The following is a 27,492-nucleotide window of genomic DNA, read 5'->3' as shown; positions in this document are numbered from 1 at the left end:
CTACAATTCTGTGTCTCTGTATCTGGACGGCTGTCCATAATACCCCTTCTTAGAGTGGTCTGATAGCTGCCGACGGTACTCCTCCTCCTCCTCTGCATCACTGCCATAACTGCCACGGTTCTCCAGGTAAGGTCTAATAGGAGGTTTCTGGGGTTCTGGAGGTCTGGAGCTAACACAGCAAGACAGGGAGAGAGAAAGAATGTTTACTTCCATTCTGAAAATCTGAGAAGTCCTTATACTGAGTTATTTGCTTTATGGCCACCTACAACTATAAAGGCACAAAGAGCAAACGAAATCCCGTCTAGCCCATGAAAAATTGCATGGCTGTGGTAAGCCTCATCTGGAGAGGCATCTTATTTCCATCAAGCTGGAGCCTGATGTTCAGATTTGACCTACTGAACCTACCTGTAAGAAGTAGGTTCAGCTCTCTACAACTACCTGAAAGGGGGTTGTGGCGACATGGGTGTTGGTCTCTTCTCCCCAGTAACTAGTGATAGGACAAGAGGAAAGGGCCTCAAGTTGTGCCAGGGGAGGTTTAGACTGGATATTAGGAAAAATTGCTTCACCGAGAGAGTGGTCAAGCATTGGAACAGGCTGCCCAGGGAGGTGGTGGAGTCACCATCTCTGAAGTATTCCAAAAATGTGTGTATGTGGTGCTTCGAGACATGGTTTAAGGGGCATGGTGGTGTTGGGTTAACGGCTGGACTTGATGATCTCGAAGGTCCTTTCCAACCTTAATGGTTCTGTGACTCTGTGGTTCTTTAATGCCAAATTCAAAATTATTTAATACCCCCACACACATATCAAAAGCTTAACAACACTTTATTCCCTGAGCAGAGGTTTTCAGCTATTGCTGCTACCCCAACTGACATTTTCCTTAATTTTTTTTGCACCAGATTCTTCTATGTCTGCTTCTTCTTTTGCATCCCCAGTTTCCCATCTCAAGGTCTGAAGATATCTTATGTGACATTTCTTAAATTGATAGCCGTCTCTCCTCACTCAAGGCTTTCACTAGGGCTCTTATCCTTACAAATGGGGCAGAAATAACCCACACATTTGCTTTTTATACATTGTGGTGCTACCCATTTAATGTGACACTAAGGAGATATATAGAAATAAAATCTGCCAAGGGAGAGCATTTCCTTAGTTTCAAAAGCCATGAATTTTGCAGTCTCACACTGTACAAAAACAAGGTGTTAGCCTCCTTACATACTGCCCCAGTGCTTACACAGTCCCTCTAGGCCAATCATTAACATTCCTGTAAAAAGGCAACAGCACTGACTTCTGTATGTAAGCAAATGCTCCGCGTGTGTGGTTAAAGATTACTTTTCACTACTTCTAAAAAGCTTCCAAGGCTATATAAATAAAGTATGCTTTCCTGTCCTCAAGAAGAAAACCTGAAAATAATCATTTCATGTTTTCCATTTTTGCATTTTAGATTATATACTATGACATCAAAGGATTTGATTCACTAGGAAAAAATGTCCCATTGCTGTTGGCTATTACTAAGACATAAGAAAAACTGAAGTCCTGCAGAGCAGAAAACAAAATCCATCATACAGTGTGTTAGCTCTTGCATAGGTGACTGCTCAAGTCACAGAAATATGCAGCATATAGGGTAAGATGACACAATGGTCAGCCAGTCCAGAAGTCACTGAATTCTAATGAAAGACTCCTACTTTCATGAGACTCGATGGGTGACCTCAAGCAAGTTTCATACTCAGCTTCCCTACCCACATAATACATCTGTAACTGAATAAACATTTAAATAATTAAGTGTTATTAAGTACAAGTAATTAAAACAGCAAGTATTTGTTAGGATAGTCTAACAGTCATCAAGCATCTAGAACAGGGAGATGGACATCAAAGGACATGAATGCAGAAAAGCTACTGAGTAATACAGATTGGGGCAAAAACCTGGCTCTGCAAATACTTCAGCAAAAGATAGCGTTTCTTCCTAGGTAACTTAAATACTATGAATGAACTAAAAAAATATTCTGAAAAACAGGAAGAGTTCACTGAAGTTTTGCCCCACCTTTACAGCAATCTTTAAGGCACAAGGACAAAGTGATATACCAAGGCAGGATTATTTGTATGAATAAAAACTGGCAAGATCAGTTTTCCTCCTGCTGCTGAAGTAAACAATCAAGACAGAATGCTTTAAACTGGAGACACCTTACCTCATAGGCTGGGGCCAGGTCTGTTCTGACTTCTGTGTTTTGACAGGGACAGCATAAATATCTGGGTGCTTCTGGGCTATTTCAAGCTTTAAAAGAAAGTAGGAGAAAATGACTGTTCCTTTTAGGTCTATCCATTAGGGATCCTAGACTGTAGATCCTAGAGTCTAGACCTAGCAGTTCACAGCTACATCTGAAACAATTAAAGCACAAAATGATAACTGTTGTTACTCTTACTCCTACAAGTATATCATCTTTTGCTACAGTAGTAATTCAAAGTGCACATGAAAACAATGGATAGCCAAAAGTAACAGGATTATTAGAAGACAGCTTTCTATAGTTACAATAGGAAGCCTTAAATCCTAATCCACACAATGGTATGTCTGGATGTGTGGTTTCCCAAGCTTCTCCCTCCAGAACCAATACAATGCAAGGGCATGATTTTCATTTTCAGGATGCAAGCTGTTCCATATGTTGGAAAGCACAGCAGAGGGAGAATGCTTCTCTTCATACCCTGGCATTCTGGGCCTCTTGTAGCTCTTGCATTCTTTGCATCCTCGCCTTATGATCCATCTCTTCGAATATTTTGACTTTCCTCAATACAGATTTTGGAGTATTTTCTTGTTCGCTTCCTTCCTCTTCCAACTTTGCCTCCTCCTCCTCCTCTGCAGGTGGGATTGCTGGCTGAGAGTTTCTTAGGATGGGACGCCCAAAGGCAGGTTTCACAGAAACAGGTGGTGGTGCTGCTTTGGCTGATATGGTTGAAGTCTCACTGCTGACAGCAATGTTACTTGATTTGGAGTCATAGTTCTTCGGGAAGTCATATAGATCCTCTTTGCTTTGTAACTTTCCCTGTGAGTATAAAACACATAGACAAAGTTTGCAGCATCAACTTCATACTTTTTGTTTCAAATGAAGGCGTTAATCTGAAATTAATCATTCTGTCTATGTATTTAACAGTGTCAATCTTTACCCAAAGTAACACTTGAAAGGTATCTGCTTTCAAGTAACACTGCTGTGACATTTTGGCCATACGCTTATACACTACACATCCACCTATGGAAGACTAGCACATTTAGACTTGTTTGTCCCATTTGTTAAGGATTACCAGATCACACATATTTGAAAAGAACTGTTATCCTTTAAGTATCCTCTCTGCTTGACCCTGCAACATGTTCAGTTACACACTTCTCTCCACACTTATAATGTTTTCTAGTCTCTGATCATTCCTATTGTTCTTTCTAATGTGCCACCCTGGAGAGTTCTCCAGAAAGAGGAACTTTGTATTCAGATTTGTTTCTACAAATTTACCTTAGGTGGTTCAGGCTTGAATGCTGGAGGTGGACTTGGTTCTCTAAGGATCTCCCTGCTACCAGCTTTTCTCAACTGAGCCCTTGGTTCTGGACTAATTTTTTTTAAACTCTGTGAAAGAAAAGAGATAAAATCACTGCAGTATCCAGTAATTCAATAATTTTTTCTCTCTCTCAAGTTTACTATTTTGGGAACAGTAACCAGGAGTCAAATGACTGTCAGCAACCTCACCACAATCACTGTAGATGTAATTGCAAAGTTCAAGGTGATGAGACATCATCAGGAAACTGACAGTTAGGCAGAAAAGCAGAGCTATTACTATTTTTGCTCTATACAATGTAGCTGTAAAACACTATCAGAGTTAAGATAAAGCTGCAGTTTAAAAACCTCTCAATTTTTAAGCCATACATACAGGGCTTTCAGATAGTCCAAAGTACAGTCTTCCTGAAAATCCAATGACCTCACCTCCTCAGGATGCACAGGTTCAGAGGACCGGCTAACAGATGAAATCCTTGGTTCATCCAAGGGCTCATCAAGTTCATTGTCAGTGTATGCACCTCCTTCTCCATCTGTATCCTCTAGGTCACTGATTAGCCGACTGTCACAACTCAAATAGTCAGCACCCATTGCAGTAAGGTAAGACATACGATCATCTGCATCATCTTCCATGCTGTCCATCTAGAGGAAAGTCAAGGAAGAATTAAGGAACAAGTATGTAAGAATTAGTTTATTGCCTCCTCACCATTCTCTCCTAGCCACAGCATTAGTGATGAAAGCTCCAAGATATTAACAGAAAGAACAATAATAAGTAATTTTTTTGTTACCAACAAAGACATCAGTGGACTACTTGTCTGATCTATCCAGCATTGGCAAACAAAATTTTGAACATTTTTTACCGGCAAGAGACATCTTGAGACATCTCTATACTTTAGTACAGTATGGACTGACTGCTTACCTTTCCTTCTGATACCCATACGGCTTCTCCTTGCTGTTGCTGAATTGTATCTTTCAGACTACCATACCAGCTATCGTTGGCTGAATTCAAATTGATGGTGGCTGTAAAAATTGAAGGAAAAAGTATATATACACAGCAAATGCAATGTGATCCTTTATCCAGGTTTTGGTGTTTAACACTTTTTGTTTTAGTTAAGTGAGAACGTTAAACAGCTATTTCATTTAGATCATTGACAGAAGCATGGTATTTTTATTTTATTGTTTGTCCATTCCCCAAGCTTATTAAATAACTTTTAAATCATTTTATTAAATCTTTTAATGATGATACACCGATTCATAATTTCTTTTGTATTAGAATCTGGCAGAACAAGGAACTTTGAAAAAAGTCAAATAAGGGATTGCTCATGACCATACCTCCACACTCTTTTAGTTCCAGCCTGCATCAGTTAATATGCATAGTAGTGAGTGGATGTCTCAAGACTCACACAGTCATACCCACTACCCTGTTGGTAAGCAGGTTAGACACACATTCTTCCATACCTGTAAAAAGGTGGGAACAAGTTTTCTTCAGTTTGTTTGCCTGCTCATAAAGTTTTCTTGAGCTCTTGTTAGATGTGGAACATAGCCTTTGTCTCATGGTTTTCACACCCTGCTTACTGTCTGGGTTAAAGAAGACCACAATTGGAAACCACTGGGTATAGTTCAACAGGTCCACTGCTTTAGGAGTCACATCCAACAGAGCATGTTTATCCTGTTAACAAGAAAGCCCAATCAGTGTGCTGCTTGTGTGGAACAACAGGAGGTGGTTGGAACATAGTATCCTATGAAAACCAGGGCATTTTTGTCCAAATAACTTGTTGGATTTTTTTCCCCACAGTTACATCACATTCAGAAGCCACAGCAGGCAGACATTTTCTTTCAGCTCCATTTTTCTAAAAAGCTTTTACCTGAACGTCCACATTCTTATGTTAACTCTCATGTTAAGTAAAATGCACGTATTCCTTTTTTTTTTTAAATAGGCAGTGAAAGTTAACTAGCTTTTCTCTCTACCTGCCCCTACCACAGTTTCCACTACCACAACTATTCTGGGTGCTAGCTGTGAGCTTTTATCTACACTTATTAAGTGACGCAAATCTCACTTTTTTAATTTAGTATCTTCCTTCTTAGCTACTTCTAGTGCAAAGGTGAATGGGATTTTCAAACGCATGCTTCAGTGGAGCCTAAGCTCTGAACAGACTTCTGTGTGACATTCAAACCTCTCTGGCATCAATTTTAATGGGCTCAGCGCAATAAGCTGTGGAGTACATTCTTTTTGACTAGGTATTTTAGGCTTCTTCATTACCACCTATTTACGTGATCTCTAAACAGTCTCACAGAAGGATTCAATGCAGTCTCAGCAGATGCCACTTAGCTATCATAGTTACTTCCCATTCAGTTCAATAGTAGTAACTGAAGCAATCTAAAACGTTAAGTTTCTGATGACAATTAAGAGCAAGTAGAGCACTGCATGACAGTACAGCCTCCATAGCAAATTCAGAAAGCATATAGTAAACCACAGATGCCCCTCTGTTCACATTTAGAAGGGACTAAGGAAGGAGAATTTAATTTCTAATATCAGGTTCACCCTCCCACTTGGAGGACAGCTATCAAAATTATAAAAATTGTTGCTCAACAATTTCAAAAGAGCCCTATCATTAAGCCAAGTCTGCTTATTGCAGAAATAGATGCAGCGAAGTGCAAGTTTTAGGAGCAAACAAATCAAACAACATGTTTTGGAGTGTAAGCGATTTTCACAGATAAATACTCTACCTGCTCAATGATTTGCCTCACTGTGTTCAAGCGCACTACTCCAGTTGACTTCTCTGAACCTGCATCTCTGGGTTCTGTCTCTGCAAAGACAACGTTTTAGCTTATCTAGAGCAGCCGGGCAGCTGTGATTATTAAGTTATCCATTCTCTCAGTTCAGGATGATAAGGAAGCTAGGAAGAAACCTTACTTGCTGTCTGGTAGAGGTGAGGCAAATCATTTGACAACTTCTCCATAGCAACATCTGCAATAGGGCCAAATATCACCACAGGTCTCTTGAAACCAGCTGAAAGAAAAATATTTGGAGAAAAGATAAGTCCAGTAAGACTGGTTTTATCTGTAAATAAAGTGGTACAGACAAGATCCTCAATTACTATGCAAGGTTATGAATAAGTTGAAGATGTATTTTAAAAAATTTATTTTGGAAAAGTTTCTGCAACAGCATAACTCATATAGAAAGCTATTTTTATCAGCTGAGAAAGCAAAAGAGATTGATTTAATTTAACAGCTTCCTTATTCCTTCTAGTGAAGATGTACTGAGAGGATTCTACATTCTGAAAACAGACAGCAGATCTTCAGTAATCTTTCCATCCAGCAAAACAGCATGAACCTCGACCCAGTGGGTTTTGTGTGAATAAAGACACAAATGCTAAACCAGTTGAAGAAGCAAAGAAATGCAAAGTACTGTTATGTTTATGTCAAAACCAGTCCAAACACGGTCCTCAAAAGTTACTGAGGGAATGCCATTCTATTGCTCAGTCTTCATCTTGACATCTGGGAGATCCTTTAAAGCAGTTTTTAGTACTTGTTTTATTCCGCAATACTCTCATGTGCAAATACCCAGAAAATTATCTTGACTTGCTCAACAGCACTAGTAATACAGCTAGTTTAGAGTCACAGAGATGACCACATCAACCTTGATTACATTTGGACAAGCTGTTGAAAATATTTGAGTTTTATTTGTTCTCAAGGTGATGTTAAAGGCTATTCATGAGCAAGCTAGATAGTGATTGATCTCAGGCGTATGGATTGTACTTTCAGAGCTAGCCAAGGGGAAGCTGAGGAAACCATGCTTCTTTCTTCCTTTTTTTCATTTTAAACCTTCAAATTGGCATGTGCGATTTGGAAGCAAGTGAGAACAGCCAGCAGTTTGAAAATATAAAAAGCTGTTGTCTTAGAGTAGTTAATAGCATCGAGAAATTTGCGTTTTGAGAAAAATGTCATCCCTTCCTGTTGCTCAAATTTAACATGGAAGCCAAGTTCTTCAAAATCACTTACTTAGCGGACCAAACCTTTGGACGCTAAACCAGCCAGCAATAAACGGGCAGCTGGCTCACAGGAGTCTCACTTACCTTCACGCAACTGAACTCGCTCATAAGCTGGGAATTTTGTGCTCACAGATACAATAGCTGTCAGATCTTCACGACTCTTCCTCAGATTCTTCTTCACTCCAGATCGCTGGCCACGTGTTCTCCAGAAGTCTGCCCTATCACCTGAGCCATCTTTTTGGGCATTTTGAACACTGGCCATCTGCTCAGCTCTGACAGAGAAAGCACAGAGTTCATTTGTACAGAACTAGTCAAAGAGAGCAAAGGTGCTTTCACTGAAGAATAAGGGATTTTGAATTTATAACAGGTAATTTGCTGGACAGACAGCTGTGAGTGGAGGAAAGAATAGAGAAATCCAGGTTCTTTTGCCTTGGAGCAAACACAGAGTCAGAATGATGCTCTGACTCACCACAGCTACAAGATTCCTGGGCCGGAATGAGTCTTTGGGTCTTCAACTGGTAACTCACACAAGCGTAAATGAAAGAATGCAACTGCAAAGAGGTGGTGAGAGAGTGCAGCTCAGAACTAACGGCCTAAGAAATTACTGCCACTATTCTCTTCTCCATTAGCCCTTACAAGTTAAGTCACTTCAGCATAGAAACAAAGGCTAGTTTGGTCAGATCAATTAACAGTGATGACAGAATGTACTAAATAGGAAAGGGGCAGGGGAGTCACATAAGAAGCACATTTCAGGAACATCTGCACAATGCAATTGTGAGCTTTTTTCCCTCCATCTTAAAATCACATCCACACTCAAGAACGTAAAAGCTACAGTCTAAAAATACAGAGGTTTTTTTTCTGATGAATTTTAATAATTTTACTCGTGGTGCGCATTTGAACACTTACTACCTCATGTGAATTTTGACTAGGAAAGCATATTCAAGTAAAAAACATTGCTGTGGTTTACGCAGTATTTCACACAAAATTAAGGACTACAGCTACCAAGAAGTATTAGCCTTAGCATAAATTCTTGAAACATTTTCTGTAAGGATATAGAGAAGAAATTCAAGCACAGAAGTTCTTTTAAAAGATTCATCATCAGAGTATTCTTGCACACACAGTCATGAGCTCTCTAAGGTATAGGGGGGCTTTGTTTGGTTTGTTGGTTTGGTTTGTTGGTTTGGTTTGATTATATTTGATTGGGGGGGGAGATGAAGAGGAAGTGAAGCAGCTAAGTGATCAAAGATTGGTTGATTGCTGAGGCAGGAGCTCTAGGTCTGTGCTGCAAATACCTGATCAAGTATGTAGGTAACACCATCCCCTCTCCTCCTCTCCTCACACAATGCCACGGTTCTAAAATCTACAGTTTTACAGGCACAATTGTTTGTGAATAAAAACAAATTATTCATTCTTGTAAGGGGGAACAAAAGGGGAAAAAAAAGGAGAATGGTATGACATAGGAAGCAAAAATAATTTGAAAAAAAATAATCTTACTTCTAACAACATGTAGGAAGACAGGATGCCACCTTACCTGCTCTTATTTGGAATGAGGCCCTTTTCCAGTTCATTTCCAATTCTCACGGCCAGCCAGTTTCCCAGTTTGCCATCATACAGTGTATCAACTACTCTAAAGATCTCCCCTCTGGTGAATGATAAGCTCTGTGGTGACTCTTTTTCACACTCAAAGTGGCTCCTGATGAAGAATGAATCTCCTCTGCCACAGGCCATGATATCTCTGTAAACTGAAAGAGGAAATCCCCTTTAGTTTACATTTTTTCACACTTCAAAAAAAGATAAAGCTGTCATTCTAGGGAATAGTTTTGAAAATTTTCCCCTCCACTCAAAAAGATGCAAAAAATCAGCCTTCACATCCACTGCCCTACACACACATTACCAAGAGTGTTTTATACTTGTACACGTACAGACCTCAGAGCTCTGAGGGAAGAAGGTACTTGCACCTTCCCAAAGCAAAAGGCAGCTATGGTACTTCAATATGACAGCAGGCTGTGTTTCCCACAGGCAAGCAAGCCGCTTTGCTTGCTCTTTAACTGTTCATTAATAAAACCGCCCATTTGTTGCTATCTGACTGAGTCGCTTATGACTGCCAAGGCACAGCAGAAAAGGAATGCTAACAGCACATCTTGGGCCAGCTGCTACAAACAGAAAAGCAAAAGGAACAAGCAGTACCTTGCCTCTCTTTTGGATTAAGAAGAGATGCTATTTGCTAATAATGGAAGAGATGGAGCAATGCTCTGAAAAACTCAACACACGTGCATCTATATGACCCTTGTGGTATGCAGTACAGCTGTCTCCTAAACTACTGAAAAGGAGGGTAACTAAAATGCTATCAAGAAAAAGCACGAGAGATTATTTGTGGTTTCACCAACAAAACAAAGCTTTTTAAGCTTTTAGCTTCATGGATACATGCACATTTTGTTCAAAGCACCTACCTTCATATTTGCTTTGAGCCAAAATTGTCACTGTTTCACCTTTGGGAATTTCTAAGAGATATAAAACAGCATCTTCCCGAACAATGCCTCTGAAGTCTTGAGTGTTTACCTATGTACCAAAAAAACCCCAAACAAAACAGAAAAAAATAACCCTCAAAAATCAACAATGAAAGGAATAGCCAAACATTTTGGTTTCACCTTAAAAATCTTAAATATTCTCTTCCCTTATTATACTTCTTTTTTTAAAGTCAGTATGGATGTCTGTTGCCATAAGGAATATTTTATTCCAGTTATTAACATTAATTTTTCTGAAATAACAAGGTTCTGGATGTGCTGCTGGATTGTTTCTTCTATTTTAACAAGCTCCAACAGGCATTGAAAATCAAGGCTATCACAAGAGAACACAGGCAGAAGAGAAGATTACCGTAGCATCCTGTTTGAATTTTCCAAAAAAAATGAGAATGTAAGAGGACAAAATGGCATAAATGATATAATTCAGAAACTGGAAAAATAAATCACTGTTACCCAAGGAAATTAGAGAAAGATGAAAGAAGAAAAATATGCTGGCCTCAGTTTTCCCCCACTGCAAGACTAGAAAGAAGCATTGCACAGAAAATTTACTCTCCCATCTTGGGGCATTTTTCTTGATTAATACTTCTCCTACTTAACCCTTCCACAGAATCTTAAACAAACTAAAGCTTGACATACAATTCTCCTTCAAAAACTCATTTCAGTAAGATCCCTCCATCATACATGCACATTTCCAAAGCAATAACTTGACTTCCTAAGATCATGATTTCTTCCATATTTCCACAAAGAAGCAAACAAAAAAAAATACAAAAGTAATTTGCATTTCAGGGACACATACTTCTACTCATACCTTAAGAATCTGATCTCCTTCCTGTAGTCCCTCCTGATCAGCTGAGGTGCCTTCCTGAATTCCAGCAATAAATATCCCCACATCATTTCCGCCAGCCAGTCGTAGACCCACGCTGTCCCCTTTCTTGAATCTCACCATTTTTGTATTAGGACTACAAGATTTACAGGCAGAAAAAGTAAGTAAGGCCAGATGTTAGGCATGTGACAGTAACAGGTTGTCAACAGAAAAAAACTGCAACCCTTTCAACAAAATTGTATTAAGAATATTCTTAGCCCCTTTCTTTCACTATATAGGCTGTATTTACCCAGGTAACTCTTCAGTGAGGGAAGGAAGCAGAGAATTTGCAATTTTCAGAGTGGAAACTGAACTAGGAAGAGTGACTAAATGTCATAGAAAGACTTGACAGAGCAGGAAAGCAACTCCCTGTTCTTAAAGTCCAAAAATAGTTCCCTACCTATTGGATCCTCTCTCAGATAAGGAGCTGGGTTTGTTGTGAAAACAGCCTGAGTTTTAAGTAATCATACTCATTGGTTTTTTCCTCTATATGCTTAAGAATGGTCAGATGAATTAAAATTATGCCTATTTTCTTTGCAGTTTAATGTGTTTGTTAGACAGAAGTCTTTGAGTTTTCTTGTAGTAAGAAATATTTCTAAGTATACTCTACTGGTATGTTAACAATCAGTCCTTTCACATTGCAGTGCAAGAGGCTACTGGACTAGGTTCAGCTTTTTTGCTGTCAGAAAAGCTGTATGCCTGAGTGACCTTCCAACACAGAGGACAGTACTTATCTGTCAGCCTTTCTCAGTAATACTCTAAGCCTGTATTATAAATTCCCCTTCATCAAAATAATCACTTGATTAATTTGCACATCAATGACAACATATGCAGGATCCAACCCAGAAAAGATCTGAGAAGAGAATCCATTTGAGAAAATACTCCAAGCTACAGAATATCTTCAAAACCTTATCTTTAGGCTTTTCCTTACAATCTCAGTCCTCCTCTCCCTTCAGTTTCTGTATTTGAAAACATGTAAGTTGATTTCCTATTAACAGTTTGCAACTTTTAGTATCTTAGTTGTTAAAGAATCAACAGTACCATTTGACCACTTATAAAGATCATTCAAAAAATCCCACAAAAATAAACTTTGGAAGGAATATTTTGTCAATTTCTAAGCAGAGACTAGAACTGCAATACGGACCGCACAGGCTTGGATTTGAAGAAAAGACACAAAATTTCTGTACACAAGTTTCCAGCTTGTACAGAAACACACGTATGTTTGGCCTTATCTTGCAACAAGCTTGTTTACAAATTAAATAGAGGACATTCAGTTTGTACCTTAATATTGTGGGGAAGGGGAGAGTTGTCTTTTGTGTACATATAAAATAATGGAAGGGGTGTAAAATACACTTCCATAGAACCAGACAGGTTGGAATGGCTCTCTGCTCAAAGCACGTTGTTCAGGGTCTTAAGCAGTGATGTTTTTTAGTATCTCTGATGGGGGAGAGCAGAATAAAAATATAAAAATATACCACTGTGTATGTTCCCATGCAAGCCCAGAAGCACAGGTTGTTCTATACCTTCCAGGAAGAAGCCAGGTCTATATCTTCCAGGCAGATACTTCTAAAACTAAGTTTAACTCAAATATGGTCAGTTAGAAGCCACGTCGTCTCTTCTTGACATTAAGTTATAAAGGGAGTATGACTCCAAACCTGAACCCATACAACCAAGAACCAGGTACTGGTCACTGGAAGAATACTGAGTACAAAAGAACATGGCAAGTGCTGTCTTACCCATATATTGCTTCATCTTCAGGGCTGGGTTTAAGAATCGTTCTTGTAACTGCTTTTGGTTGAGACACTGTATGTAAAAAAACCAACAGAAGTTACTGAGCTATTAAAAAATTATAAATGGCAGTGATTTTTAGCTGTCAGATAGTAATCAAACCCTCCATGCCACAGATTAATACAGATTTAAATGTCAAGCATCTATTTGACTAGAATTTATTTACTTACCTTTTTTTTTTTTTTAATTAACGAAAAAGAACAAAAGGGTCAGGGAAATGATATACAACTCTTTCAGATAAGCCATATCAAATGTCAGGAATAGCTTCATTTGGCTGCTTAGGGCAACTGGCTACAGTAGATGCTCTAGGAGACTACTTGCTTTTTGAGGTGGTAGTTCTAATACGTAATTGCCTTCAGATAATCTCAGGTGTTTCTTCTCTCTGCACCACAAAGCAAAGACAGACCGCTTCTCTGTGTGTCAGGATGGGGATGACATGAAGAGTTATACTAGATGTGTCAATGTGATTGGGGGAGTAGACATCCTGTGGCCAGGGGAAAAAAAAGGAACACAAAAGTTCAAACTCTGACCTGCTGGGTCGTCTTGGTACTTCAGTTCTTTGTTTGTGTCTACAGCTGTAACAGCAGGAGTAGCAAAGTCACCAGATGATTTGAATGGTGTAGGCATTGCTCCCATCCTGGACATCCTACTAGATGGATCATCTTTTGCACTAAAAGAAAGAAAAATATTAAAAAGTATAGTGAAATCAAGTAAGAATGCTACGTATTTTGAGAATTTCTTTGACAAGCATTAGAAAAATGGACTAGAAAAGACTATTTCTTACTTTGGCTTCTCTTTCAGCTTTTCATTGGATGAATGCGAATCTACATCAGAATGATGTAATCTGTCATCTTGAGGGGAGAATGATCTGTTTGACTCTATTTCAGAAATGTCTGTAAAGAGAGCAGCAAATCAATACATACAGAATTTGTTTAAATAACCTTCATATCTGATCACCACATTTACTTACAAAGCTTTCACATATAAAATGTGCTGAACCTTTAAGCCTACTCCTGTTCCAAGCTGGATTTGACTAGGGTTCAGAAGTTGCTGTATGCTTTTTAAGTGCTTCCATCCCCCGTGCCCCTGAAAATATTTCAGGAAGGTTTCACACAACCTTAGCTAACACACTCACATCACACAACTACTTTAAGCATACCATAGACTCATTAATTAGTGTTAGCAGCCTTTTATTTGAGGTGTCATGGAGGTTCCCGAACAGAAGACCACCTTCACATTAATAGTCCTCACACCATTGCTTTTCAGTGACAAAAGAAACAGGGTAGCCCTCAGACTTGAATGGTATCTCAGTCCTCATAGTAAAACCTACAAAAAGTTGCACCCAGTATTCTGACATCAGAGAAGCAAATATCTTGCACTAAATATCTTGCTCACACACAGACCCTGAGCCCTTCCCAAACCAAGATTATGTTGAGAGATATAGCTTATACACTATAAGAGATCATTTGTACAGAACAGATACCGGAAATAGAAACCAGTTGTCTAGGGGGACTGAATTTCCTCCTATCCTGACATTTTTCTCTCCCACTGAAAGCTGTCATGAATGTTAATGCCCTCAGAAGGAGAGACCAGTCCAATCCACGTGTTTTTAAAATGAAAGTCTTTTATTAAAGCAACTGACTTGCTTGTTCTGAGAAGTAAGATTGATTTTGCCAAACCAACATTGTTTCATCTATCTCTGTCCCTGCCCAAAATGTAATTACTACAAAACAACTACTACAAAATTCTTCTTTCACCTGAAGGAAGCGGGCTTGATGCTTCATTGGCTATTACTAGGGTTTGTTTGTGTTTGGTTATTTTTGTTTTGTTTTTTTTTTTTTTAAAAGAAACTAGTACCACTCTACCACAGCAAAACACTATAAGCTCTATTTTGTCCCTGCACAAAGGCCAGAACTTTTTATCCACATTAAACCTCACCATCCATTTCTGAGTCACTGTCGTTCAACGAAGGAATGTTGAGCAGTGTCTGCTTTCTGTCCCTGAGGACAACCAGCTGGAGCTTCCCCCGTGACTTCTCAATCAATTTTCGGGCATCAGCTAAAGACATGTTCTCTGTCACTGTACCATTGATCTGGACATAAAAAGGCAACAATAACACTACAAGTAAACAAAAAAGTCCATATTGTGGACTCAGGTGTGCTCAAGTTTAATAGTGAACTTGACTATAACATGAGGTACTTGAGGGTAACCATTATAACAAATGCGTGCTAAACTGCTAACAGTATAACCAGAACAGACCTTGAGAATGATATCCCCTTCATGAAGGTTGCCATCTTTGGTTGCTAGGCCAGTACGGGTCATTTCTTTTATGAAGATCTGACTTCCAAGACGGAGACCATATTCTGGAATCATGGAAATAATCCACTGTAGCTTAGAAGATGAGCGAGGATGCATTTTTTTTAAAACTACACAGTGTACATGCAGCACACCCCATCACACCATAAGAAAAAAAAGCGGACCTAGCAAACCCACTTAAGCCCCTAGGCTAACTCTCCTATTTCTGTGCTGTCACTACAGTAAGAACAAACAGATGGATGGTTAGTCTGCACCTTCAACAGCAAAACAATGTCTTCGTTCTGGAAATGCTTATTAACATGCTGGACTAGATTCTCTCTGCATCATATTTTGCATGGTGTAGAAAGAGAGGGAAAAGAGTAAAAAATCACTGTTTTTTTTTACCCGTTGCTCCATGCTCACCCTATCCTATCTGTACCCCAGCAGGTGTCACAGTTGTTCAGGCAAAGGATTTCCTCCCCCTTTTTTCCAAGTTACTTGGATCAGTATATTTGCTACTTAAAAAGAAAGGCAACACTCTTAAAACACGCACACCCTAGAACAACAGAAAAGGACAGAAATAGTTATCTGCTTTAAAAGATTACCACATTTGAGTCAGTATGCAGAGTATCCATATGAATGGCAGAAATTATTACGGAATTACTAGCTACATATAAAACTTTATAAAGACACCTTAAATTATTCCTTATTTGTACACCTATCTGCAATATCTTTACAAGTGGAAACATTATGTGAAGTGGAAGAAGAGGAAGGAGGGAAAGGGATCCTTGCCAGTCAGTGAAAAAAGATGTTGGCTCCTGCATACAAAGCTTACATGAGCAGAAAATTCTTACAGATCACAACAGGGCAATTAGAAAAAAACAACCCACAAAACTCCCACAAACAAACCACCACACCCCCCAAAAAAACCCAAACAGAAAAGAATGCACAACCTAATCCCAGATATGCTTTATACCACAAAAGTCTTTGTTTCAAAGCACACAAAAGATCAGGCTTTTGGCTTTCATTTACTCAGCAAGGAAAGGCTGTTTCAGCTGTTGCTACTTCAGTATTCTTTAACTACATTCTGAAGTATTCAGGACCAAACAATCCTTGGAACTAATTTAATTATACTGAAGGGAAGAAATAAGTGCGTTATTAAAGGCAGAGTCTACTCTTCACCCTTTGTAGCTGACCCTTTTGCACATGTGCCAACTGTAACATGAATCACAATCAGATTCATGTTTCCCACCAGAACGAGAAGAATAGAGCAGAGAAAATGGAAAATGAAAGGATACAGTGGCTTGAAAAGACTGAAACGATGTGGGTGAACAGTTCTTTGTTCAAAGGTGAAGTTCAAGGTGCTGGGGGAAAAAGCACCCCAAACCATCCAGGAAGAAATGAAAGAACAACTTAGGCGATCAGCTAGAAAACTCAACATTTAACCTGTAAAAGCAGAGAATATGCAGCTCCTCTCCCTCTCCCACCAACGTAACAGGCTGTATTAAAAGTCAATTCCGCTCCTCCCCTGCCGTACCTACCTTCATTATGTCTGCCTTTTGTTAAGAGAACACTGACTGGTCCACTCTGATCCTGCAATCCGAAGTACTCGTGTTGATGGCGTACTGCAGGCGAAGGACTTCGGGAACGAAGCCTGTCCTGACTTCCGCTCCTCATTTCCCTCCCATATCTAGGATCAGGTTGAGATCCATGACTATAACTGGGTGGGCTGTAGTCTCCTCTGTAGTCCCGTTCATAGCCACCATCCCTGTCAATGCTCCTTCCCCTGCTCCTATCTCTTCTATAGTCTCGATCCAAGCTCCTGTCAACACTCCTTCCACGACTTCGATCACGGCTGTAGCTGCATTCCCTAACACGGTCTCTGCTTCGGTTACGTCCTCTGTCTTGTTCATCTCTATAGCTCTGATCCAGGCTGTTTCCCCAGCTTTGGCTGCGCCCTCCATTACCACTGTGCCAGCTTCTGTCGCTATAGCCACTTCGAGCACTTTTGCCATCAAATTCTGCATGGTCATCCATTACATCTAAAGTTCTGTCCTCATAGTCAAGGGAGGGGCTTCTCCTCAATGCAGCAACCTGCACTTTCCTCGGTCTTTTCACTACCTGTTCAGTGCAATAAGAAAGAAAAAAACACACAACCCTCCAATGGTCAGAATGTGAAATTCCATAGATTAATATTCTTCACACTTCAAATAGAGTCTGGGGGACAAAAAACACTAATGTTCTACTTATAGAACAACCAATAAATTACATTATTTAGATGGGCAAAAGAAATATTACTAATTGGGAGGATAAAGAACAGTGGGAAGATTAAAAAAAAAAAAAAAATCAGATCAGCAATCACATTCTTTTACCCCTGCAAGAGTATGAGTAATGAATACTTTTTCTCTTTTTCCAGATGACTTCTAAAAAACACGACAAGCCCCCAAAAGAGAGATTTGTGGATGCCTTTCTCAAAGCTAATCTGGGCAGCAAATTCTTGGGCAAGGTCTGTGTATGCAGGACATACACATTTGCTTCATATGACTTTGATTTTTGCCAACTACCACTCATTATTCAGTAAAATTAAAGATTGAAGTCATGTTCCCAGTTTTTCAACAGGATAACTTTGTGACACTGCTGTTCAATTTCCATTTGTTTCACCTGTAGAAAACATGTATTTGCTTTGTTTTATTTACTTTGTACATTCTATTGGGCAAAGGCTTACTTTGCTTTATGCATTTTTTAGTACACTTCACAGAAGAAAATCAAAATCTTAACTGGTTACACAGGTACATACCACTATAAAGTGAATACATTTGTAATTTACTTACAATGGTGGCCACTTTTCCACTTTTCCTAAGCTGTTGGACTGCAAAAGAATGTGGAACATTTTCCATTGGGGTCCCGTTAACTATGACCACCCGGTCGTTTTCTCTGGAACAGGTGGGAGGGGAAAAAAAAAAAAAGGATTGAAGAGGCATCTTCATGAAAACAGCAGAACAAAATTTCCTATTTTTTTCAGGAGGAATCTATGGATTTCATTCACTTTAACAAGGAGTTCTGCTTAAAAACTGTGTTTGTTACACAAACACTACAATAGAAGCTTTCAGTATATTTAAAAATTAGACCTTGGATAGTGGAGCGTATCTTTGTACATGTACTACGTCCAGCTTAAGTACCTTGCAATGTCAAAGAGATTTTGTTTTTTAAAGAATATTTGTGATGACCATTAAAGCTTTTATTCTTTTTTTTTTAAAGTTCTTTCAGAACTCCTAGTCTTTCACATCTAGTGCTAGACTTCTTTCACACCAACATAAGACTTTCAAGAAAGCTTCAAACTGCTGCAGCCATAGCAGTATTCAGACAAATCCTGACAAGTACCACTCCAGTACACTTTTCTGAAAGACTGGTGTTCAGATCCCATCGACTCTGAAGAAACATGACTGGGGTGGGAACAATCCAACTATAATACACAAAAAGTCCTCCCTACCCTAAAACACAGGCCAAAAGAGATTTATTAACTTGTTTATTTAGACCTTCTGCATGTGAAATAGACCATTAAGACTTAACTCAGTCACCCCTGGGAGACAGACTGATAACACATGATTAATTAAAAACCGTATGTTCCAGAAAGGCATTTCAGGAAGGCAAAAAAGTGCAGGAGATTAAAAAAAAAAAAATCTACCTCTCCTCATATCATTCTGATGACTATACAGTTACTAGCTTTACAGTCAGAGTGTTAGATCAACCAGTTACTGGTTACCGTGCCATTTTCTGCTATATAAAAGAGATCTTTAGTACCCATTATTTTCTCTTCACTGTAATCAAGTCACATCACAATCTTCTTTTTAAATAAGAAGATTACATATTTTAAGCCTCTCTTTGTAAGGCACTTTCTCTACCTCCTGAACGATTTTTGTGCCTTTCTTCATACTCTTCCAATTCCTTTTACTGAATGAGTATGCCAGAACAGCACACTATATTCCAGTGTGTGTTTCACCTGGGCTTTAGGTGAGAGTTAGAATAGCTCTCTTCACAGCCCACACACTGAAAGACGTGAAGTCAATGTTGTAATATTACATCAAAAGCTCACACCTATTTATGCTCACACTACCCTAAAATGGATTGTAATTCCCACACACACTGAAGGTTAGGCCTACATTCCTTGGTTTGTTGGAGGAACAGCTTTGCATTCAGTGTTATTCAGAATGTGTTTTGTCTGAATGTGCCCAAACTGTTTGATGTTGCCTTGTCATCAGCAATTTACCTAGGATCTTGCATGATTTGTGGACATGATTTTATTCCCAAGATCTTACATAATTTGTGGACATGATTTCATTCACAAATCACAGGTGATTATGCAACAGGATGAATGATAGTGGTGTTGTGCAGGGATCACTGCTACAAAATGAAGGTTTTTCATGTTTATGTTGAGAATGGTTTCTTACCTGTTTCACAATAATCCTTTTATCCAGTCCTCCAATAACTACTCTCATGTCAACCTTATCATTACGTCACCAAAAATTAATGTTTGGCAAAATGGCCAGAACCTACTCCTTTACTGCACAACTTGGGCATTCTTCCAAACAGTCTAGTCCTCATCAGGTATTCCAGGTCAAAGGATGAAAAACTGATCAGAAGTGGGCTAGAAACTCTTAATCTCAGCCTGGAAACTTAAAATTGCTTGTCCATGATAGATGTTGCCTCATCAAGAATGATGTTACCAGGAAGAATACAGAAACACTTTCTTTTCTTTTTCTTTTTTTTTTTTTTGTTCAAATATAAAATAAATATTTAGCAAATGCTTTTGTTTCTCTTCCCCCATTATTGCTTCTGACACCTTAGGAATAAAGACCCTTCTCTGGGCTGACTTAAGCCATTCTCTTGAAAACTAATGATTGATCACTAAATGTGCTTCCTGGAGGAAGAACGGGGAGAATGTTTTAAGATACTAAGTATTTCTAATGTTTCTTTAAAAGAAATGCAATCTTAAGAGAAACATACTTAACTACAAGAGTTTTTCAATACCTGTGCTGGTTTTGGCTGGGATAGAGTTAATTTTCTTCAGAGAAGCTAGTATGGGGCTACGTTTTGGATTTGTGCTGGAAACTGTTTATAATATAGAGATGTTTTAGCTGTTGCTGAGCAAGGCTTACACAGAGTCAAGGTCTTTTCTGCTTCTCACCCCACCCCACCACCGAGTAGGCTGGGGGTGCTCAAGAAAATGGGAGGGGACACAGCTGGGACAGCTGACCCCCAATGACCAAAGGGATATTCCATACCACACGATGTCATGCAGCAAGAAAAAGGAAGAGGGGGATATTCAGAGGGGTGGCGTTTGTCTCCTCAAGTAACTGTTACACATGATGGAGCCCTGCTTTCCTGGAGATGGCTGAACCCTTGCCTGATGGGAAGTAGAGAATGAATCCCTTGTTTTGCTTTGCTTTGTGTGCATGGCTCTTGCTTTACCTATTAAACTGTCTTTATCTCAACCCATGAGTTTTCTCACTTTTACTCCTTCAATTCTCTCCCCCATCCCGCCATGAGGGGGGTGAGCAAGCAGCTGCATGGTGTTTAGTTGACAGCTGACACTGTCACTTAATTTCTTACAGAACAGCAAATAAAAACACCTCTGGGTACAGTTTTTTGTTTTGTTGGTTTTTTTGGCTTTTTTTTTTATTATTATTTGAAAGAGACATGTAGGTTTTCAAGAGGGCATCAAACCTTGAATGGATTGAATCAACAGGATTTCAACCAAGCCCGTCTGAAGGTTTTACGTATTCTATAGCCATGACCCTCAAAATATGCCAGACAGAGAAATAAGAAATTGCTTACTGAAGTAATCCATCTGCTGGACCACCTGGGAGAACATCTGAAATGACTATCGATGTTTCACCATTTTCAAAATGAGGGTTATCTCTGCCGCCAGAAACTGCAATCCCAAATCCTCGTTTTGAATCCTTTACAACAAAAACAAATACAGAAAACCTCAATTCCATCCATAGGAATTTTGATAGGCAGAAAGAAGAGTAACAGGAATGTTCCTGTGACGGCAGTCTACCTAGATATTACTTAAAACGTGATAGTTCCATGCAGAAAGCTGCAGAAATACACAGCACCTCTAGATTTAAAAAAGAATGGGTTTTCAAATCCACGTAACAAGACGACATGTTCCCCTGTTCCAAAACCTCAGTCTATGGCCTTGTGATGGTTAGTACAATTAAGCAAAGGACTCGCTAATTTAGCCTGCATTTTGCTCCATCATCCCACTGGTTATTCATACCAAATTTATTGTTAGATAAATCTATTTTTAGTGATGCCTGGAAAACTGGAGCAGCTTTTCCAGGATGTCATCTTCATTATGATGGCTATCTAGTTTGTAATAACTACTTACTCCTCAATGAGACTAAACAAGGTCGTGCCTGATTACAAAAAGCAAGCAGTGAACTTGTCAATTCTTTATAATTATCCTCTCTCACAATCAACTATTTTAAGTATGTAATTTATTACAAACCTGTTGTCATAGAAATATCGGATCCGTAAAAGCCCTGAGATGGGATTCATAAAATCAGGGAAATACCTTAGTTTTATGGGAAGTACTTTCATGCTTCAAGCTAAAATATGGAATTCAAAATAATGGTAAAATTCATTGGTAGTGGCTGATGCAGCAAGTCCAATAGTCCAATAGCCCTTTTGCCACTTCAGTAGTATAAGCCTGTCTCTGAGGTAAAGAAGCAATGCTCATTTACAAGATACCAAGATCTGGAAAGTTGGAAGTTACAGGAACTAAGGTCTGCTTCTGCAATATTTCTCTTGACTACCTCTGTAACATGTAAAATAATCCTTTCTCAACAATTCAGCACATATAGCAGGCTGTGTAAGAAAGATCGCCATTTTACCTTGGGTCATCAAGTTGAGTTCACTACAGAACATGTTAAAAAAAAAATGTAAGCAGTGCAGTACAGGCTGCTTATCGAACCCAGATCATAAAAACAGCTGGGAAGACCACCACCACTGCCAAAGTGCACATCCTGTACCATAGTGTGGCAGCCCAGCCATTAGAGAACTCAGAAACAAAAGGTCTACTTTCTTTAACTCAAAAGTACTCTACATGAGATACTTCCTCTTTTCTTAGAAGAGCTGTTAAAAGTCACATCCGTAGTCCATTATTTTAGAAATTTTGATACGTCATTTTCCACTAGATTCTACACTAGTAGGTATTAAAGTATATATTTAAGAAAACCCAAACAACAGTGGAATAATGTTCAGTGATTATTGTAAAGCTTGGACATTAACTACAACTGCTTGATATGACCATCTGCTTTGTTTTTGTTATGCAGTGATGAATTTAGCTATGTGGCTGGCATGTGGTATATTACACTGCCATTACAAAGACCAAACAGTACCAAATATAGCACTTAAAGTGTTAATTTCATTTACTCTTAACATTAAAGAGTCACACTGCTTTATGAGTAACTAGCAATTAAGTTTTAAAATGAAAAACGTATCTGATTTGGACAACAAATTAATCCTACTCTAGACTCAGATATGCTAATAACATCTGTCATAAAACATATTTAGACTAAACCAGTGCTTGAATATTTGAAAACTAAAAATATAACAGGCGCTCACTCACCTTTTGTAAGGTCACAGTGTACTGTTCCCATATCAGCTCTTCCATGCCTGGGGCCTGTTGCACACAGAAACCAATTAGCAAAACACAAAGCATACAACTATCTAAGTTAAAATGTGAAATACCCATTAAAACACAGGTATAAAAATAATCCGCATATTCTAACAATTTGGTAGGGTTAGTATAAAATGCATGTATTTCGATTGATGATGATTTTTGTTCAAAAAGGAAAAAAATATTAATAGGTCCCAGATGATAGAAAACCTTCACAATTCACTGATTTAACAGCTCGTTCTGATTCTCTGGAGAAGTCTCATTCAGCAAAAGCATTTAGTTCAGATCACACTAGCATTATATAGTTCCAATTCAAGTAACATCCAAAATACTTAAGGAAGACCCCTCCATTCCACTATGCAATAACATTATCAGTTGAGACTGAGGTTTTCAAAACAAACTAGCCCTCAGATCTTTTGCTTCTTGTTCATGTGGATTTAACAAAGTGTTTCATCCACTGTAAATAACGTAATTGAGTATTTAGGTTCCCCTCAAACTAAATTTTACAGGGAAACACAGTGTATCACTATATAGCACTCATACAACCATTTCTGCGACACTCCTCAGAAATATTTTTTTTCCGCATTTCCAGCTAAAGCTGATCCTGAAGTGACCAATTTATCTTACACAATATAACCTGAAATCTTTCCAACATTACAGCTTAAAATATAATACAGAATAATCACCCAGCTGTGATGCATTGTATAGTACACAGCCAGCTTGTTCAAGTGCACGTCCTGTAAAATGAGGAAAAAATGAGCCACAAAATTTGACGCACTGCAAACATTTCAAAATGCAAAGTGTCCATTGCAGAAGAAAAATCCAGGCATTGCATGAGTACGTGCAGGCACATACTCAAGCCAAAGGTTTATTTGGTTTTACTGCTAAAAGTCTTCTTTCTTGGGAAGCTAAGAGTCTGCTCAGAAAACTGAAGTTCAGACAGAAGCTCAGGTTTGACTTAACAGTCTTTTTAAAGGCATTAAAGGGACTACTGGCAACTACACTCCAAAACAATAGACAGAGAAATGACACAAGAAGGGTATGTCTGTACTTATAAAGCATCCCCTGTATTTCCAGAGCAAAAGCCTTCTGGCAGTACACAACTGTTTAGCAAGTTATGGATGCTGTTTCTCAAATGCAAAGAACCCCATGGTATATTCTTCCAGTGGATTCTGAGCACCCTGAAGAGGAACTACATTTACATTTGCACATTCACTGTACTGAAAACCAAATCTAAAATCTAAGTCCTGCTCAGAGTTCATGAGGGAATACACAAAACATTCAGTATTCTTACCAGGAATTTTGTAACACTGAACAGTGTTAAATTTCCACTGTTCTCCCAGAAAATGAACAATGCTCTCCAGTTTCCACTTCCAGGTCCATTAAAAAAAAAACAAAAAACAAAACCACCAAAAAATGGAGGGGAGGATGGTTTTATATTAAAAATAATACAAGTAAGTATTTTAAAATCTCTACTCATCTAGATCAGATAAGAGTGGCATTCATAACTGTTAGGATGAATACATATGTGTCTCAGGTCAGTGAATTACTCCGCTGAAGCACATGGTGAAATTATTTTATCTGATATTCCCATTTAACCAGCTGACATGTCTAACCCTTCAGTTAGCTGACACTGAACTGTCTCACTACATATATTGTCTTACACAGAGAACCTTCCAGTAAAAAATTTCTCCTTAATTAAGCACTTTTTCTAAGGTGCTGTGATGCTGTGGTCAACAGAAGCAACTAGCCTTGCTTGTCTGCCATGCATGAAAACGTGTAAACAGTTTACCAACTACTGACCCTTGGGCACACAATCACTGTACCACTTTTCTATGTAGTATTTTTAAGGTCTGCAGAAAACCAGTCTGTGCTAAATAAGGGCTTCACTGTCACTTAAATTCCAGCTGATTTCTCAGAAGCAAGTTTTAGAAATGAAAGACAGCATCAAATGATGGGTAAAATTTCAAGGACAAGCAGGTGGGTTCAAATTTTGTAGAAGGAGAGATGGAAAATCTTTTCCATCCTTCTTATAAAGACTCAACAACTTACACATGCAACAAGGACATCGCTTAAATTCAGTTTGCACTGTATGCAGTTCTTACCAACGCTACCTCCCAGCCCAGAATACCAAGTCCAGCTCTGCACCCGCAAAACAGCAGGGCAGGCGGGAGGCAATCGACAGCAGCTTACAACCCGTGGGGACGAAGAGCGGCACAGGTGCCTTACTCTCCCAGAAACTCCAACACCAGGTCTTCCAATACACTACCTACTAATGGAAGGCCTGAGAAATGACTGCTTATTTAGTACAACACGACAGAAAAAAGACTAAGGAAAGCATAGTATCTGAAAGCATAGAACGATACTGGGAATTGATTCATTGGTATGAAACGGGTAAGCTCACAGGAATTTCCTTCCAGAAAACTATGCCTCCCATGAGCAGTGGCACAAGTAAAACCTTGTGCCCAATTGGAGAGACGTGTTATGTAGTAAATCAAAGTATTGTAAACTAAACAGGGCTAAGTTCATTTTACTCTGACAAATAAGCCTCATGGTAGCTGGTCACAAAAATAGCAAGAATGGAAGAGAAACTACTGCCTACAGACACTACAGTTAGAGTCTTGCAAGATGTTGAACCTACAGTATCATCTCATCTGTGCCTAGAAAAAGTTCCTCATACTGCCAGTGACTGTCTCAGGTACTTCCTATGTAAATTTCTGGAATTTATTTTTAGCTTGAAACTGTTACTGAATATTAAACAAAAACTAATTAATTCATTCACTTTTAAACTCATAAGTATTTGTTAAAGTAATGTATTTTTAGAAGCTGCTCCTTGCGAAACTGTCTCCCATTTGCTGTATGCTAAATTAGTGAATGAAAGTACACTATGTACTTGCAAAGCTGATTTTGTGCAACGTAATTACCAAGACAACAGGACTAGTTCTGCCATAATGATAAATCTATGCAGGCTCTGTAAAACAGTTCAGAGAGCTGAATGGTCACCTTGGAAGCCCACAAGGCATGAAACGCATCTGTACTCCCTCAAATCTCTCGGCAATAATCTCTTCAACATTATAAAACGTACTACTGCTTGCTGTTGCCACGATGCTGACCCATACTGACAGATTAATGGAGAATAGAAGATTGAGAGGGAGGGAGAGACTACAAATGTTATAAACCACCAGCCAAGGACCTGATCAAAACTAAGATTGAAGTCTCCACCACAATCGCAAAATCCCTGTATTCCATGTCTAATAATAAAACTCTCCTCTGAATGCCCCAAGTGATGGGTTACAAAAAGCCTCCACCAGCTTGCCAGTTTCTTCATACTTCATCTGTAAGGAAACACAAAGGAATCCTGAGTGGTGTGTGGATGGCAATTTCACTGCCAGATTGCATACCAAAACGCTGGAGAGAGAAAGGCCGGCAAAATGGTTAAGAACCCCACCTCCAGTCACTAATAGTAACTGTTTTACAAGTCCACCCAGGTTTCACACAGATAGCAGGCTACCTGCAGTAAATGCAAATTACTGTAATTAGCTAGTCTAAATTCATTAGTGACTAAAGTCAGTCCATTTCCAATTAGAACACTATAGTCAGGATTTGCTTAAATCTCCCTAATGCTCATACACCAAAATGACAGGTGCTTTCTACATACCCAAAATAGACTGCTTAACAGAATCTTTGGCAGGCAACTAGTCAGGGTGCTAAAATTGTCTGTGCGCTACGAACAGGCAGCTGTTGGCAACTCTCACTGACAGTCACCAGAGATTTATGCAATTACTTGCTACTGAGAGATCACGGAAGACAACTTCATTCAGACTGGAGGAAGAACAAAACCAGAAGACCTGCCACAACAGTTATCTGGCTATAAAAGTCAGCTGGAGAGGGGAGGGATATATGAGAGGAGGGGGGGGAAGAAAAGACTTGGAGCAAGATGCAACAAAAAACAACTCACGTGCCCTTTCAAAATCCCCAACTTTTTGACTGCATGTGACCACATTCTCTGCAGAGCTTGAGCTGTCTTCATTGTTGCAGGATATAATCTGTGAGGGGACGGCGTACATCCCCGTCTTTTCATCTGTTTCCACCACTCAACATGGTTATGTAATTCTAATACAATAGTGGCCTACATACTAGAACAAATCCTGCCGTCAGTTTCACACAGAAACACATCAAAATCACAGCAGGGAAATCTACCAGGAGTTTAACTAACTCTCACTTTAACAGACCCCAGGAAAAAGCAGTACTGTAAGCTTATGGTTGTTTGTTTTTTTTTTTTTAATTAAGTGGCAGAAACAGATCGATACGTAGCAAGTTATTCTTCTTTCAAGCACATATGGGTTCACCCCACCAGGAACCTATGTGAAACTTTACAAGAAAAAAGGCTTAAGAAGCACAGTGCAGGTTATTTGAAAAGTCATATTCTGACTATAATATTTTCTAGTAAAAATTACCACTTGACTCCATTGTTGTGAGTAACGCTGTGGTTTAGCAGCCTCTATCAAGTCTTAGCAATTTAACTGCTGAATCCAGGAAGTCCTTATGCAGAAATAACTGTACACATGTGAGTAAACCCTTCAACTGCACATGTAAAACTGCAAACATTTGCAGAACTGTGGACTTGGCTCCAGCAAGCAAAAAGGGAATGAGAAACAAAATTATAATAGCTGCAAATAATACGACATTCCCTCTGCCTTCAAACATTTAGTATGATATTTGTGAGAATGATAAGCTAATCATACAGCCACACATATGACTTTATTGGAATATAGGTCAAGCTATCGGTTCCCTCTATGCTGCATGAATGCCATGAAACTTA

General features: G+C 39.0%; 1 protein-coding gene across 2 annotated transcripts; it reads right to left on the bottom strand.

Moving 5' to 3' along the window:
- Positions 1 to 26,700, bottom strand: TJP2 (tight junction protein 2). Of its 2 annotated transcripts, XM_010295776.1 has the most exons (22): positions 26,629 to 26,700; positions 22,620 to 22,673; positions 20,819 to 20,943; positions 17,815 to 17,917; positions 16,525 to 17,104; positions 14,948 to 15,051; positions 14,627 to 14,780; positions 13,473 to 13,581; positions 13,219 to 13,358; positions 12,637 to 12,703; positions 10,847 to 10,997; positions 9,967 to 10,075; positions 9,048 to 9,258; positions 7,601 to 7,788; positions 6,439 to 6,534; positions 6,252 to 6,331; positions 4,983 to 5,193; positions 4,444 to 4,544; positions 3,954 to 4,166; positions 2,691 to 3,029; positions 2,181 to 2,266; positions 1 to 169 (listed from the first exon to the last, which is right to left on the bottom strand). In XM_010295776.1, the coding sequence occupies exons 1-22, from the start codon at positions 26,698 to 26,700 to the stop codon at positions 1 to 3; spliced, it is 3,462 nt and encodes a 1,153-aa protein (XP_010294078.1). The 2 variants fall into 2 exon arrangements, with proteins under 2 accessions (XP_010294078.1, XP_010294079.1); XM_010295777.1 differs by lacking the exons at positions 2,691 to 3,029; positions 26,629 to 26,700 and having other exon boundaries at positions 22,620 to 22,670.
- Positions 26,701 to 27,492: the final 792 nt, after the last annotated feature.

This window comes from Phaethon lepturus, unplaced genomic scaffold, assembly GCF_000687285.1.
Source record: "Phaethon lepturus isolate BGI_N335 unplaced genomic scaffold, ASM68728v1 scaffold7031, whole genome shotgun sequence".
Lineage (NCBI taxonomy): Eukaryota > Metazoa > Chordata > Aves > Phaethontiformes > Phaethontidae > Phaethon > Phaethon lepturus.
This window is presented reverse-complemented; position numbering and strand designations above follow the sequence as displayed.

Bases quoted from the DNA above. Each gene is read 5' to 3' on its own strand.
- TJP2 (XM_010295776.1), bottom strand. From the start codon at position 26,700: ATGAAGACAGCTCAAGCTCTGCAGAGAATGTGGTCACATGCAGTCAAA. The intron at 7,789-9,047 runs GTAAGGTGGCAT...TTTCTCTGTCAG, and splicing joins CTCATTCCAAATAAGAGCAG to AGCTGAGCAGATGGCCAGTG. The intron at 4,545-4,982 runs GTATGGAAGAAT...CAATTTTTACAG, and splicing joins TTGTTCCCACCTTTTTACAG to CCACCATCAATTTGAATTCA.